We start from the raw sequence: 14,751 nt of genomic DNA, 5'->3' as shown, positions 1-14,751 counted from the left end.
TATATTTGTGAGCGAAAAATGGAGTACCCGGAGGACACCCACTCAAATGCAGAGAAAACATACAAACCTAACACACCTATAGGGGCATTGGACAGAATTAAACATATGATGCAATGCCACAGTGTGCCACATCTTGACCTGGTCACTACCGTTTCCATGCCGATGCCAGCTGGCTTTGGAGAAGGCGGCTTTCTGGAATCACTTTAATAAATAATCATATCTGACATTAAATCTGCTTTTTTAAGAATTGATCCAAAGTTCTGTAATCTTCCCGTCCTGCATTGTGTCGGTACTGAAAGGTCCCGGTCATTAGTGGCTGTTACATTGTGTCTCCTGTCCCGTCCAGGTGAGAGAGATGCTGAGGATGAGAGACTCTAACGGCGCCCGAATGCTGACCCTGATTACAGAGCAGTTCATGGCAGACCCGAGGCTGGCTCTCTGGAGGCAACAGGGAACCGGCATGACGGATAAGTGCAGGCAGCTCTGGGACGAGCTCGGTACGTGTGTGGTTGCAGTGACGCTAGTCCGGGGTAGCCATTGTTAATGAGCTGTGATGGGTTTGGGAGTGTGGCAGTGGTTACAGTTACATGGCCACTGGGGCTGTACCTTTGTATGTATTCTAAATTTGTTGATCCAGAGGAAGACATCCCCTTGCCTCCCCTAGCAAGGCAGCTGGCAATCTAACCACATTGATGGGAATTCTTTGCTGATCCCTTATTGTCAATCAGATAAATATTTATTTAACAGTTTCTTATAAAGCACACACAGAGTATAGTTTAACATTCACATCAGTCCCTGCCCCAGTGGAGCTTACAATCTATATCCCCTACCACACGCACACACAGACATTCTAGGGTTATTTTTTGTTGGAAGCCAATTGACCTTCCAGTATATTTTTGGATTGTGGGAGGAAACCGGAGTACCCGGAGGAAACCCACGCAAGCACAGGGAGAATATACAAACTCCGCACAGTTAGAGCCATGGTGGGGATCAAACCCATGACCTCAGCGCTGTGAGGCAGTAATGCTAACCATTACGCCATCTGGGATGCCCCAAATAATTAGAAACATAAATAGAAACATAGATAAATTCTCTGGATCGATTACTGTATCGTTGTTTAATATAGTAATTATATGCACTAATACAGTGGTTCTCAACTTCGGTCCTCAGGACCCCCCCAACAGTTCACGTTTTACAGGTCACCCAGCAGGTGCACTGATTACTGACACATTTTAAAAGATCCACAGGGGGGGGGGGGGGGGGGGGCAAATGACTTCACTTGTGATTCTGCGTGGAGACCTTGAAAACGTGAACTGTTGGGGGGGGGGGGACCTGAGGACCAAGGTTGAGAACCACTGCACTAATACCATCGCCTGTGCTGAGTTAGTGCCATCAGGCCTCCCTACCACCCTTGGTTGAGAGTTGCATAACTCAATGTCTGTTATGCTCCAGATGAATCATTGTTAAATTGCCTTTTTATTTCATGATTTTGAAAACGATTATTTTGGAAATGCTGTAATTGGTGTGTTTGGCGATCTCTCTAGGGGCATTGTGGGTATGTATCGTGCTGAACCCTCACTGCAAACCCGAGGAAAAGGCCTGCTGGCTCCGACAGCTAAGAAAGTGGAACGATATGGATGTGTGCCCGCTGGAGGATGGAAACTACGGCAACGACCTCCCCAATATCACCAACGCCCTTCCACAAAGCAATGGTCATGGTAAGTACACAGCCATGCCAGTACATGTACGTCTTCTATATTATGACATCAGCTTTCTGGTTGGCTCCATCACCTGCCAATCACCATGTTCCTGACTGCACCAATAGTCTGGGCCCTAAAGAATCGATAGGCTGCATTCTCCTAAGTATTGGTCCACACAATGTCTGACCCCATAATTCATCTATACGTGAAGTACCTCCACTGACCACTAGAGGCCACTCGACTGACCAAATTACTCCTTAACAGAAAGTGAGAGCAAAATGATCTGTTCTAAGATTGCTGGATATGGAGAGAGGGAGCTGTGAAGACAGAGAGGTAGGAGCAGATAGGGACTCAGGCATCATTTTGATGGACTTTTAACTAGCCGCTGATAATTTTCCTACAAGCAGGGAAGTAAATATTGTGCAAGGCATCACCCAGGCAAGATAGTTGACCTGGATTAAGCCAACAGCATGCATCTGTTCCGTAATGACCACCCAATGCTTTCGGTCAATGTTCACCATCCCTCGCACCCGCTCAATAAACCTGCAGAGAATTTATCTGAGAGCGTCTCTGTGACCTGAGCAATCCATGCCTCCTCCAGATCATCAGCACAAATCAATGTCTGCGGCTCCTGTAGGTGCTCTTGTCCTGATTGCCCCGCATGCTATGCTATTACAAGGAGGACAGGAGGTTGATTAAAGCCTTGTATTTACCTCCCTGTAGAGTTTCTGTCTGTGTAGCTCTTCCACTCAGACAATACGTGTTCATGTTCTGTAAGAGAATGCCGAGGATGGGAGCATATTACAGGGATGGGCACCATACAGTCTTCCTCCTATTCATGATTACCACCTGATATACTTCCCTAGGATTGGTCATTGAGTAATATGGAAATGTAAGCTTGTCAGAAGGTGGTGGTCCTTGAATGGATTGAGACACAAGAAATAAGTCCCATCTCCGTAGCAGTGGGACCTGCGCATCTGCTTCCACTGCTCGAGCATTAAGAAAAAGGGACCTTAGATCTCAGAAAGTCACCCTTGAGGGTGTAATATTTCCGCGGTGAGCAGAAGTGTACAGTTAAGTAAATGTGTCTCCTTTTATCTATAGACTCCTTAGTACGTCCTCGGAGAACTGTTTTCACCCGCGCCATCGAAGGCTGTGATTTACACTGGCAGGACAGCCACTTGCAGAGAATAATCAGCAGCGACTTCTACCTGTCTCCCTCCTGCCAGAGAGATGGAGAGAGCCTGATCTTCAACTCGCAGGGTCAGCCCCTGTGGCTAGGTGAGTGCTTGGAACAGGCAACGAGAGGTTTAACTCCTAGTAAGCCGTTCCTGCTGGGAAACTAGAACCTGTGTTGTCGGATCTCGTCGGTAACCTGCATAATGTAGATGGACTGTAACATGTCAGATTTACATTTCATATAATTATATTGAGAACCCTCTAACAACAGGGATTTAGCAAGTATAGTAAGTGGGAGGGTGGCATGGTAAGAAGAGTGTAGGCCAGTGGTGTGCCTGCGGTTATGAAAGTTCCCAGCATGCATTTGGGAGTGATTATGAACCAGTGCGTCGGGTGCATTGGTGGCAGGTAGGTTTTGTTTAAAGGCTGTCCAGCAAGGAGGGGCAGAGAGCTGGGGCTTCATGGGAGTGCTAAACCTGAGGCCAGGAGGAAGAAAACCTGTTGTGAAGGGACACATGCAAGAGGTTAAGGCTTAGAACGGGTTACACAGATCAGGGCTTAGTCCGTACAAGGGGACAGAGAAACACGAGACTTTTCGAGTCATTGCTCTCTGTATAACCGGTTACCATTTTTTTTTTTATGCTTTAGAACATGTTCCCACGGCATGTGCAAGGGTGGATGCTCTACGATCTCATGGTTACCCCAAAGAAGCTTTACGCTTGGCCGTTGCCATTATAAGCACCCTCCGATTACAGCAACAAAGGCAGCTGGAAATCTACAAGCAGCAGAAAAAAGGTAATGTCTGCTCCTAAGTATGTGACAATGGGGCAGATGTATGAAGCCTTAACAAGAGATAAATGCAAGGGTGATAAAGAGAGATAAACGTCCAGCCAATCACCTGCTTACTGACGTTTTTCAAACACAGCCTGTAACATGGCAGGCTGTGGCCCTTGCATTTATCTCTTGTTAAGGCTTCATACATCTGCCCCAATGGGAGATGGGCCTGGAGCGGGCCTGCAGCACTGGGGGGAGATGGGCCTGGAGCTAGCCTGCAGCACTGGGGGAGATGGGCCTGGAGCTAGCCTGCAGCACTGGGGGAGATGGGCCTGGAGCTAGTCTGCAGCACTGGGTGGAGATGGGCGTGGAGCTAGCCTGCAGCACTGGGGGAGATGGGCCTGGAGCTAGCCTGCAGCACTGGGGGAGATGGGCCTGGAGCTAGCCTGCAGCACTGGGAGAGATGGGCCTGGAGCTAGCCTACAGCACTGAGAGAGATGGACCTGGATCTAGCCTACAGCACTGGGTGAGATGGGCCTGGAGCTAGCCTGCAGCACTGGGAGAGATGGGCCTGGAGCTAGCCTGCAGCACTGGGTGGAGATGGGCCTAGAGCTAGCTGGGGGAGATGGGATTGTCAAGTCTGCGGCATGTAGTGGGGTTGGTCAGGAGCTAACCTGCAGCACTGGGGGGAGATGGGCCTGGAGCTAGCCTGAAGCACTGGGGGGAGATGGGCCTGGAGCTAGCCTGCAGCACTGGGGGAGATGGACCTGGATCTAGCCTACAGCACTAGGGGAGATGGGCCTGGAGCTAGCCTGCAGCACTGGGAGAGATGGGCCTGGAGCTAGCCTGCAGCACTGGGGGAGATGGGCTTGGAGCTAGCCTGCAGCACTGGGGGAGATGGGCTTGGAGCTAGCCTGCAGCACTGGGAGAGATGGGCTTGGAGCTAGCCTGCAGCGCTGGGAGAGATGGGCCTGGAGCTAGCCTGCAGCACTGGGAGAGATTGGCTTGGAGCTAGCCTGCAGCAATGGGGGAGATGGGCTTGGAGCTAGACTGCAGCACTGGGGGAGATGGGATTGACAAGTCTGCGGCATGTAGTGGGGTTGGCGAGGAGCTAGCCTGCAGCGCTGGGAGAGATGGGCCTGGAGCTAGCCTGCAGCACTGGGAGAGATTGGCTTGGAGCTAGCCTGCAGCAATGGGGAGATGGGCTTGGAGCTAGCCTGCAGCACTGGGGGAGATGGGCTTGGAGCTAGCCGGCAGCACTGGGGGAGATGGGCTTGGAGCTAGCCTGCAGCAATGGGGGAGATGGGCTTGGAGCTAGCCTGCAGCACTGGGGAGATGGGCTTGGAGCTAGCCTGCAGCACTGGGGGAAGATGGGCTTGGAGCTAGCCTGCAGCACTGGGGGAGATGGGCTTGGAGCTAGCTGGGGGAGATGGGATTGACAGGTCTGTGGCATGTAGTGGGGTTGGCCAGGAGCTAGTATGCAGCACTGGGGTGAGATAGGCCTTGTGCAAGCATGTGACACAATGCAGCTGCATGTGGCAGGAGCAGGAATGTTAGGCTCAGGCTGTGATCTGCCTCCAGGGTTTGCCTTGTATGTATCACTGATTCCTTTACTGGTAGTGTAATTTTCTTAATTTTTTTACAGAGTTGATTCAAAGAAATACAACCACAATCACCAACCTGGAGGGATGGGTGGGCCACCCCCTGGACCCGATTGGCTGTTTATTTACCACTCTGACAGAGGCGTGCCGAGTGGATGAGGAGAATGCCATGGAAGGGACAGGTAGGTGGTCACAATACTGTCCCCTGCAGCAATAAGCCACCAGGTGGCGATTGCTCTTAGCAATCACACAGTTCTGATTGGCTGGAGGTAATCCCAGTGGTGGTACTCAGTCTATTAGCTACATATGTGTGGGGAGGGTGGGGGGGTTGGAGGTACAGTGTAGAAAAGTTTAGTTTGGTTACATTCTGTACATTGTACTACATGTGTTCCTTATCTCGCCCTTACAGAAACCAGCGAGCCTCAGCACCCAAACTACCAGCACGTGTGCGTGTTAAGTGGCTCCCTGGAAAGCGGGGAATCCTACCTTTCCCTGGCACTAGAGGTGGCGCTGATGGGAATGGGGCAGCAGCGGCTAATGCCAGAAGGGTTGTACGCACAGGACAAAGTGTGTCGCAACGAGGAGCAGATCATCGCCCGCCTCCAGGAGCTGGAGCTGGACGCTGTTCTTGTCCAGACTCTGCGCAAACAGTGCATCCTGCTGCTGGAAGGTGAGATAGCGCCATCTGCTGGGGCGACAGCATTGTGTTCTAACGCTACATGTCCCAGTTCACCACCTCTTATTGTTGCCTATTGCTGACAATGTAACCATACACAGCAGTATACTAACCATAGTAATAGACACCTAGGTCTACCCTGGTAGGGAATCAAATATTTATTGTGATGAGAATCTGTGAGCCGCAGCCTGTGCTGTATGGTGAGAACGTCCGGGTGCTTCATCTCATACCTGCCGTTCTCTTTAGAAATCCCTTCTACATTGTGGTTCTGATGAAGACGAGAATACTGTGCTGATGTCCGGCAGAGTGAACCACGTGATTAAAGGTCCCAATGCGCTAGTACGATCTGGCCCTTTTGCACACGATTTTACCTCGGATTCCAATACGACGTATCGTGCGTGATCCAGCTGCCCAGGAGCTGCCGGATGAGTTGGCGAGATATTGCTTGTATGCGATACCGCACTGTACTGTACGGCCACCTTACAGTAAGTCGCACTGCGCAGACTTCTGATGGTGTCCGTGCAGAGCTGCAGTTGTGGGTTCAGGTGCATGCAGGACGAGGTATAAAAGTAGATTATTGGGGCAGTACTGATGGTGTAATGGTTAGCATACTGCCTCACAGCACTGAGGTCATGGGTTCCATTCCCACCATGGCCCTAACTGTGCGTAGTATATTCTCCCAGTGCCTGTGTGGGCTTCCTCCAGGTGCTCGTGTTCCCTTCCACTATCTAAAAATATACCTGTGTGTGTACATGTGGTAGGGAAATAGATTGTAAGCTCCACCGGGGCAGAGACTGATGTGAATATTCAAATATTCTGTGTTTCTTTTGGGATGTAAAAGGCTTTAGAAATACATGCAAAACCAAATTTGTTTTTGAATATATTTCTAAAGCCTTTTACATCCAATTGTATTGCCTTACACTAATATGCCCCATTAGATGCCCACTAGTGGAATCCGTTCCACACACATGCTCCAGTTGGACAGGAGTGACCAGATCAAGTGTGTCCCTGCACTGTGGCAGATACTGCTCTTGTGACATTTATAGACCCAAATATGGTCTTGGTGGCATCCAGCAATATCTCTGTGTGGTGTCCATGGTGATGATCCCCGGGATTATATTGGTAGCTGAGGGGGTAGATGTATGAAGCAGTGCTAAGGGAGGAGAAATGGCCCATGGCAACCAATCAGCACTGAAGTAACATCTATCATTTGCATAATATAAAATTATACAGAGCAGCTGATTGGTTGCCATCACTGCTTCATACACCTACCCCATAATCTTATGTGTAGCAGATAGTCTAACTGCCAACTATTGATCGCTATGTCCTCATTGTGCTTCCATTAGAGCGAGATGCAGGCAGACGCTGTGATAGGTGCCCAGGGTATAACATACTGTACAGAGGGTAGCGCGCACTGGCACTGAGGATTTTGCTATAATAGATTATGGGAATGTTGCTCACACACAGTCTTATGTTTCAGGAGGTCCGTTCAGCGGGCTGGGCGAGATCATACACCGGGAGAGTGTACCCATGCACACCTTCGCCAAATACCTCTTCTCAGCACTGCTGCCACATGACGCAGACCTGGCCTATAAACTGTCTCTCCGAGCTATGAGGTGCGTATACATCTGTGTATTGGTGGCTATGTAGCCAGGTCTCTGTATAGGAGTTATGTGTACGTAGGTGGAACCAAATGAGTATTGATGTGGAAGTTCTGTGTGTGTGTTTGTGTGTGTGTGTGTGTGTGTGTGTGTGTGTGTGTGTGTGTGTGTGTGTGTGTGTGTGTAAATGTTTTAGGCATGTATGGATTATGTATGTGGAAGTCAGTGAGTATTGGTGTGTATGTGATGTAAGTGTATGTGTTGCATGTAGGTGAATGTATATTGGGGAGTGTGTGAATGTTGTAGGCATGTTTGCATTGTGTATATGTGTTGTATGGTAAGATGTATGTGTGTTATCTATGTGGGTGTGTAAGTGACTGTTTTAGACATGTATAGGTAATGTATAAATGTGTATTGTGTGTGGGACAGTGTTGTAGGTGTGCGTAATTATGTATGTGTATAAATGGTGGCGAGTGTGTATGTGTGTTTTATGTATGTAGTTGGTGAGTGTGTATGTGTCATTGAGTATGTATGTAGTTGGTGAGTGTATGTGTCATTGAGTATGTCATTGGTGAGTGTGTATAAGTGTACATGTGTATAAGTTGGTGTGTGTGTGTGTGTGTGTGTGTGTGTGTAGGTGAATCTATATATATGTGTGGATGACTGTGTAGTATATATGCGTGTTATATATTGATGCATGATGACTATTCATCACTTTACCATTTCCACGTTTTGCTATGTTACAGCCTTATTCCAAAATGGAATACATTAATTTTTTCCCTCAAAATTCTGCACAGATTTTTACAAATGTATTAAAAATGTAAAACTAAGAAATCACATGTACATAAGTCTTCACATCCTTTGCTTAATACTTTGTTGATCCACCTTTGACAGCAATCACAGCCACAAGTCTGTATGAATATGATGTCACCAGCTTGGCACACCCATCTTTGGGCAGTTTCGCCCATTCCTCTTTGCAGCACCACTCAAGCTCCGTCAGGTTGGATGGGAAGCGTCGGTGCACAGCCATATTCAGTCTAGAAATATAGTTGAATGATTTCCTTCCACGTGGACATTATAAACAGCTGCCGTTACCCTTATGCGATTTTAATTAGTGCAGGATCCTGCATTGCTGTATACTTCTTACAATGGCCACTGGATAAATTAATATAGTGGGTGAAATTTAATAGGAAGAGAGATTTGGGAGGAAATCTCCAGGTTTTTTTTAAAGCGGCAATCATTTACACTTCAACATCAAACTGGTTTTGCAGTGTAAATGATCGGCGCTTTAAGAAAAACTGGAGATTTCCTCCCAAATCTCTCTCTCTGAATCTCTCATCCTATTAAATTTCCCCCAATGTATGCGTATTAGGGATGTTAGGGACCCACTGATAGGGTTCACTTTGACCGCATATACGGGCAAGCATTCATGGCTAAACAAGTACTAAAGGTGCCCATACATGGGGCATTTCCCCCTGCGATGCACACATCACATCGCACAGCACAAAATGTATGAGCAGCCCGTACTGTTTGTACTAGATCGCACTGCACGCTGCTGCAGCACATCGCATGCTTTTAGTTATAGATGCGATCTAGTACAAGTCCCGAGCACATTGCAGCATGTATAATAAGAATTGCTCCATCAGTAATGTTAATGCTCAGAGTGCACCTGCACCTTCTTTCTATTCATTGTCCATCTCTCCCATCTGTAACTTCTCCCTGTCTCCTGTCTTAGACTTCCGGTGTTGGAGAGCAGCATCCCATCCGGCGATGTATCCCACCCTCATCACATCGTCTCTGTGGTACCCAGTCGCTATCCCCGTTGGTTCACGCTGGGGCACTTGGAGTCACAGCAGTGTGAGCTGGCATCTACGATGCTGACCGCTGCCAAAGGTGAGGACATAGTAACTGCCAGCTATATCCTGTGCATACCCGGGTTATACATAAAGGAGAGAATCTAGTAACCTTTGTCACCTGTCGCTTGTACCCACTTAATGAAGCAGCGCTAGAAGTGATTCCTGCTGGGGAAGAGCACAGCCACTGAATAAACACACATTGCATGCTTGAAGGATTCATTTGTGGGTATTGTACCCTAAAATATCTAAATGAACATAGATCAACCACTTCCCTTCGCCAGCCAGTGAAGGCAGAGCCCTGACCCTGTATTTTCTCCTGCTCCGCACAGGCGACATGCTGCGACTCCGCACCGTGCTGGAAGCCATACAGCGGAACATCCATTCCTCATCACTGATATTCAAGCTGGCGCAGGATGCTTTCAAGATCGCCACCCCAGCGGACAACAGTTCTGACACCACTCTGCTCAATGTAGCCCTGGAGCTCGGACTGCAGGTGAGAAGCGACTCGTATATAATACCGTCTGACTAGTCGCTCTCCGACACATGTATAACCCTTTCCTCCCCGACTCACACCTGACTCCTGTTACTTCTAGGTCATGCGAATGACGCTGAGCACCCTGAACTGGAGACGCAGGGAGATGGTTCGATGGCTGGTCACATGCGCTACAGAAGTTGGTAGGTGTTGGCATCTTCCTCATTGCGGTGATATTAGCAGTTGATAGGTTTTGAAGTTTAGGATATAACAGTGGTATAGGAGTCATCCCTATTTGTTCGGGTGACTCTGAGCTGACCACCTGGGAAATATGAGAAGCCTTACCTGCTGTAAGGGGGGGTCTCCTGTTTGTGGGCATTGTCCACTTCTCGTCTGCTCAATACAGGGGGATAAGAGAATTATTTCCTGTATATACACATACAGATGTAACCACGCTTGGTGTTGCCGCAATGCGTAGCTGGTGCCTCAATTGTGCCTGCAAATGGGTCGAGTGCGTAGGCACGCCATTTATCCCTATGGAGCCATCCCCGGGTGCAATGCTCCTACGCCTCTGCAAAGGAATCACAACAATGACAGTGGCTACATCTGGAGTTGTGACATCTCATGGGGAAAATAATACCTTTCATACAAAGAGAAAAACCTGGGATATCACCAGTGTGAACCAGGTCCTGTCTTAGTCAAATTGCCTGGGCAATGACCCTGGCTGTTACCAGGGTTATTTCTTGGACTGATCATGAAGCCTGCTGTTTTAATGGTGCGACCTAGGTTACCTGTCTATGTATCTGCAGTGATATGCAGGGCAAACATGGGTTCACCTGGCAAAACCTGGGACCTAGTTTCAGTGTTAAAGGACTATAGGATCTAAGATCCGGGTCCTACCCATGTTCAATAACCTAGAATAAAGCAGAGTCAGAGTTGTTACTTGGACTGTCCTAGCGATGCCTGTTAATTTCTCTGATCCATTAATTATAGATAGATGTATGTACACTGCATTGTAATGAACACTCCCATCTTTACCTTGCCAGGTGTCCGTGCCCTTGTAAGCATCCTGCAGAGCTGGTACACACTCTTCACCCCTACGGAAGCCACCAGCATCGTCGCCGCCGCAGCCACGTCTCACAGCACCGTACTGCGACTCAACCTGGATTACGCACAGCGGGAGGAGCTGGCCAGCTGTGCACGGACCTTGGCCTTGCAGTGTGCCATGAAAGACCCTCAGAACTGTGCCCTGTCTGCTCTTACCTTATGTGAAAAAGACCACACCGCTTTTGAGACTGCCTATCAAATCGCAGTGGATGCTGCTTCAGGGGGCATGACCTACTCCCAGCTCTTCACAATCGCCCGCTACATGGAGCACCGTGGTTACCCGCTTCGGGCTTTCAAACTCTGCTCTCTAGCAATGAGCCACCTCAACCTGGCGTACAACCAGGATACGCACCATGCCATTAATGATGTCCTATGGGCTTGTTCTCTCAGCCATTCGCTTGGTAAAAATGAATTGGCAGCGTTAGTGCCTCTGGTGGTGAAAAGTGTGCACTGTGCTACTGTATTGTCAGACATCCTTAGACGATGCACGCTCACGGCTCCGGGATTGGCTGGAATTCCTGGAAGGCGGAACTCCGGTAAACTGATGTCAACAGACAAACCGCCTCTGCGCCAACTGCTTGACGCAGCCGTCGGCGCCTACATTAACACCACCCATTCACGCCTCACACACATCAGCCCTCGACATTATGGCGAGTTCATAGAGTTCCTTAGCAAAGCCAGGGAAACCTTTCTTCTCGGCCAGGACGGTTTACTGCAGTTTGCCCAATTTATAGACAATTTAAAGCAAATCTATAAAGGCAAGAAAAAACTGATGATGTTGGTCAGGGAGCGATTCGGCTGACCGCAACACAGTGTCGGAACCCGCTGCCGTCTGCTTCCTTGTATATCCGGGCCCTAATACCTCAAAGCCCCAACCAAGACTGTGTCAGCAGGATCCTTTCATCACACCTGCCAAACATTTCATTGTTTCTCCGCGGGATACACCGTGTCAAAATATACCGCCTTCCTTTCATACGTGAAACCTGTTAGGGTGGAAAGGGAGGAGTGAAGTACCCCAAGTTTTGTTCAGTCTTATTGTTAGAAATATACATACACAACATCTGAATAGTTCATCGCTGACCTTGTATCAATTTGTCAGTAGGGAGAACAAGTTCTGTTAATAAGGTTTGCCATTGCCAGCATTATCTGGATGCGAGAAGTTCTCGATCTCTCCACTAGGTAGCGCTGCAGTGCACACAGAACATTCTGCAGGGGGTCTCTGCGTGCAAAATTCTTGTCATTCCCAGGTGCTTTGAAGCAATAATGCGGACAGATCCGCAGGGTTCTAAATGCTCACTATGCTTCTGATTCTGCATCACTAGTCCCTTTCCCAGCCAGAGAATGTGTAACGCTGCGTACACAAAAGCAACATTGTACTGCTGTAATGTTTCCTTTGTAGATTAGAAAAATGTTCCCTAAAGCATCCATATATCGAGATGCTGATTTCTGCATACAGGAAATAAAACCCCTTAAAATGGCTTATTTGCTGCCAATTGCCCACTTTTTGCAGTTTGAATCCTCTCGGTAATGGGTTATTGGCATTCCTTGTATTAAAGAGCCAATATCGTAGGCTTAAGCCACCCATTTATTGGCATAACTAAAAAAAAAACCAGCATGTTCTACCAGTCCGAGGCCATGCTAGTATACAGCATAGACTGTAACTTTTCCCACAATACATTGCAAGTTTCACAACCTTGATCTGCAAATTGCAGAAAACCTCTTCAAATGACCAAATTTTAGAATTAAGGAACAGGACGTAACTAAAGATAACATTGGATATCTTGATTAAATTCCGTTCAGTTCACAGGTTCGAATGTGCTTCAGGGACTGTAGGAGTTTCTTGTACACCTCCCACAGATAGTTTATTTTATTAATGAGATAATGCAGCATAATTGTGTATCCAGGCATTTGTATGCGGAATAAGGTGAAAAGAGGCACAGCACTTGCGTTTAGAAGTTGCCAGTATGGATGCAGTGCATTATAATGACCACTAGGGGCAGGCTTGCTCACTGGGCACTGAGACTTCACTGTAACTTGGCCCATCACACAAATACTTTACTCAGTTAACGCTTCGAGCCAGTGATATTTAAACCCAGGTTTACCATACGTTACAAGACTCCCCCCCCCCCACCCCCCCTCAAGCTGGCTCTCACAGTGACTGTTACATCTCACAGATCCATATACACTAGTCAAGAACACATGTTTGAGATCCATTCATCCAGCTCATTAACAGTCCAAAAATAAACATTTGGAAGCTGGCGCTACAATGTAAGGGGTGCAGACCTTTATACATTTGCTTGAACGTTTCCTTATCTGCCCATGATGAGAAGTGTCTCCCGCCTCATCGCTGAACAGACTGCAATCCAAACTCAGGGAACACTTTACACAAAGCATTTATCTACCTGTAAATATGATAATATATGTGGATTACGAGATGTAAAGTACTAATTATTTATAATGGTTCTGTCCTTCTGCGCAGGGCGACGGTATACTTGAATGCTTTGGCTCGGGTGGTGCTTTAAGTGCTTTCTCAGGTGGGAGGAGGGAGCTGGTTTTTGGGATCATATAGTGTGCAATGAGGTTTGGCTATAATAGGGGGGCCCCCCACCCCAGTAATACGAGAACGTATTGAGACTGTGCCAAGTATCTGGGCTCATTCATAACCTCACCTCCCCCAATTCATTCATATAAAGAGTGGCACAAGCCGTTGCAAAGTGGATATTGCAATAAAGTTCTGTGAAATTGCCCCTGATAATATTTTGCAAACCCTTTAACCTCATGGTTTCATTTAAAGTTTCAGATTTAGGAGGAATAGGGGGTCTACGGCGTTTGTGGGTTCTGCGTTATGGGCAGCGTTGAGGATTAGCAATAAACATGGTGTAGCAGGGTGATGAGCCCAATATGAACAACATCCTGTGAACTCTCCCTCGCACCAATTTCTGTCCCCTCCTTTATTTATTTTCACCCTCGTCATCAGCCTAATGCTACCTGTCAATCACTTTCCCTCTACATATATAGAGCTATATATATATATTTTTTGGGTTTGTGTCGGCTTTTGAACCGGCGAGACCTTGCGCGGCGATAGTGGATTGTCGCTGCTGACTGCTAACACACGTCTGTCTTTTTGTATCGCTTCTACACATCCCACAGTAAGCGCGCACTCCCCCCCCCAGTATTCCCTGCCACAAGACGTATCACTGCTCATTTCTACCAGTTTAATTTCTATGCTCTTTTGTTATATTTGTGCAACCTCTTAATGTTTGTTAATATTAATAAGAAAATTAACCCTATTTATGTATTGCTGAAACCATTTTATAAGAATTGTGTTGAAAATTTCAGTGCTTTTTTATGAATAAATTGTGGATCACAATCTAGCTTTTTATTTTTGATGTGTGTTGAAAAAGAAAACGTGTCTCTAATCTCTGAAACACTCAGTACTGCTTGCGTGGGCAGCGAAGATGAAGTGTGCAGTCATATAGCGCCCCTAGTGGACAGTGTGCAGTCATAGCGCCCCTAGTGGACAGTGCAGTCATAGCGCCCCTAGTGGACAGTGTGCAGCCATATAGCGCCCCTAGTGGACAGTGTGCAGCCATATAGCGCCCCTAGTGGACAGTGTGCAGCCATATAGCGCCCCTAGTGGACAGTGTGCAGTCATATAGCGCCCCTAGTGGACAGTGTGCAGTCATATAGCGCCCTTAGTGGACAGTGTGCAGTCATATAGCGCCCCTAGTGGACAGTGTGCAGTCATATAGCACCCCTATTGGACAGTGTGCAGTCATATAGCG

At 47.8% G+C, this 14,751-nt stretch overlaps 1 protein-coding gene across 1 annotated transcript in view; it reads left to right on the top strand.

The window, feature by feature from the left end:
- Nucleotides 1–14,336, top strand: part of ZSWIM5 (zinc finger SWIM-type containing 5) — a 57,117-nt gene extending 42,781 nt beyond the window's left edge. The window contains exons 4-14 of the mRNA XM_083157495.1: nt 347–497; nt 1,545–1,718; nt 2,805–2,981; nt 3,528–3,674; nt 5,299–5,436; nt 5,664–5,924; nt 7,411–7,546; nt 9,267–9,424; nt 9,717–9,880; nt 9,981–10,062; nt 10,906–14,336. Of these exons, the coding sequence (XP_083013621.1) occupies nt 347–497; nt 1,545–1,718; nt 2,805–2,981; nt 3,528–3,674; nt 5,299–5,436; nt 5,664–5,924; nt 7,411–7,546; nt 9,267–9,424; nt 9,717–9,880; nt 9,981–10,062; nt 10,906–11,768 (2,451 nt within the window). The 3' untranslated portion in view covers nt 11,769–14,336. The remainder of the gene's footprint in view (nt 1–346; nt 498–1,544; nt 1,719–2,804; nt 2,982–3,527; nt 3,675–5,298; nt 5,437–5,663; nt 5,925–7,410; nt 7,547–9,266; nt 9,425–9,716; nt 9,881–9,980; nt 10,063–10,905) is intronic.
- Nucleotides 14,337–14,751: the final 415 nt, after the last annotated feature.

This window comes from Crinia signifera, chromosome 8, assembly GCF_055691185.1.
Source record: "Crinia signifera chromosome 8, ASM5569118v1, whole genome shotgun sequence".
NCBI classification, from domain to species: domain Eukaryota; kingdom Metazoa; phylum Chordata; class Amphibia; order Anura; family Myobatrachidae; genus Crinia; species Crinia signifera.
The sequence above is the reverse complement of the archived record's forward strand: the minus strand, read 5'-3'. Positions and strand labels throughout refer to the sequence as shown.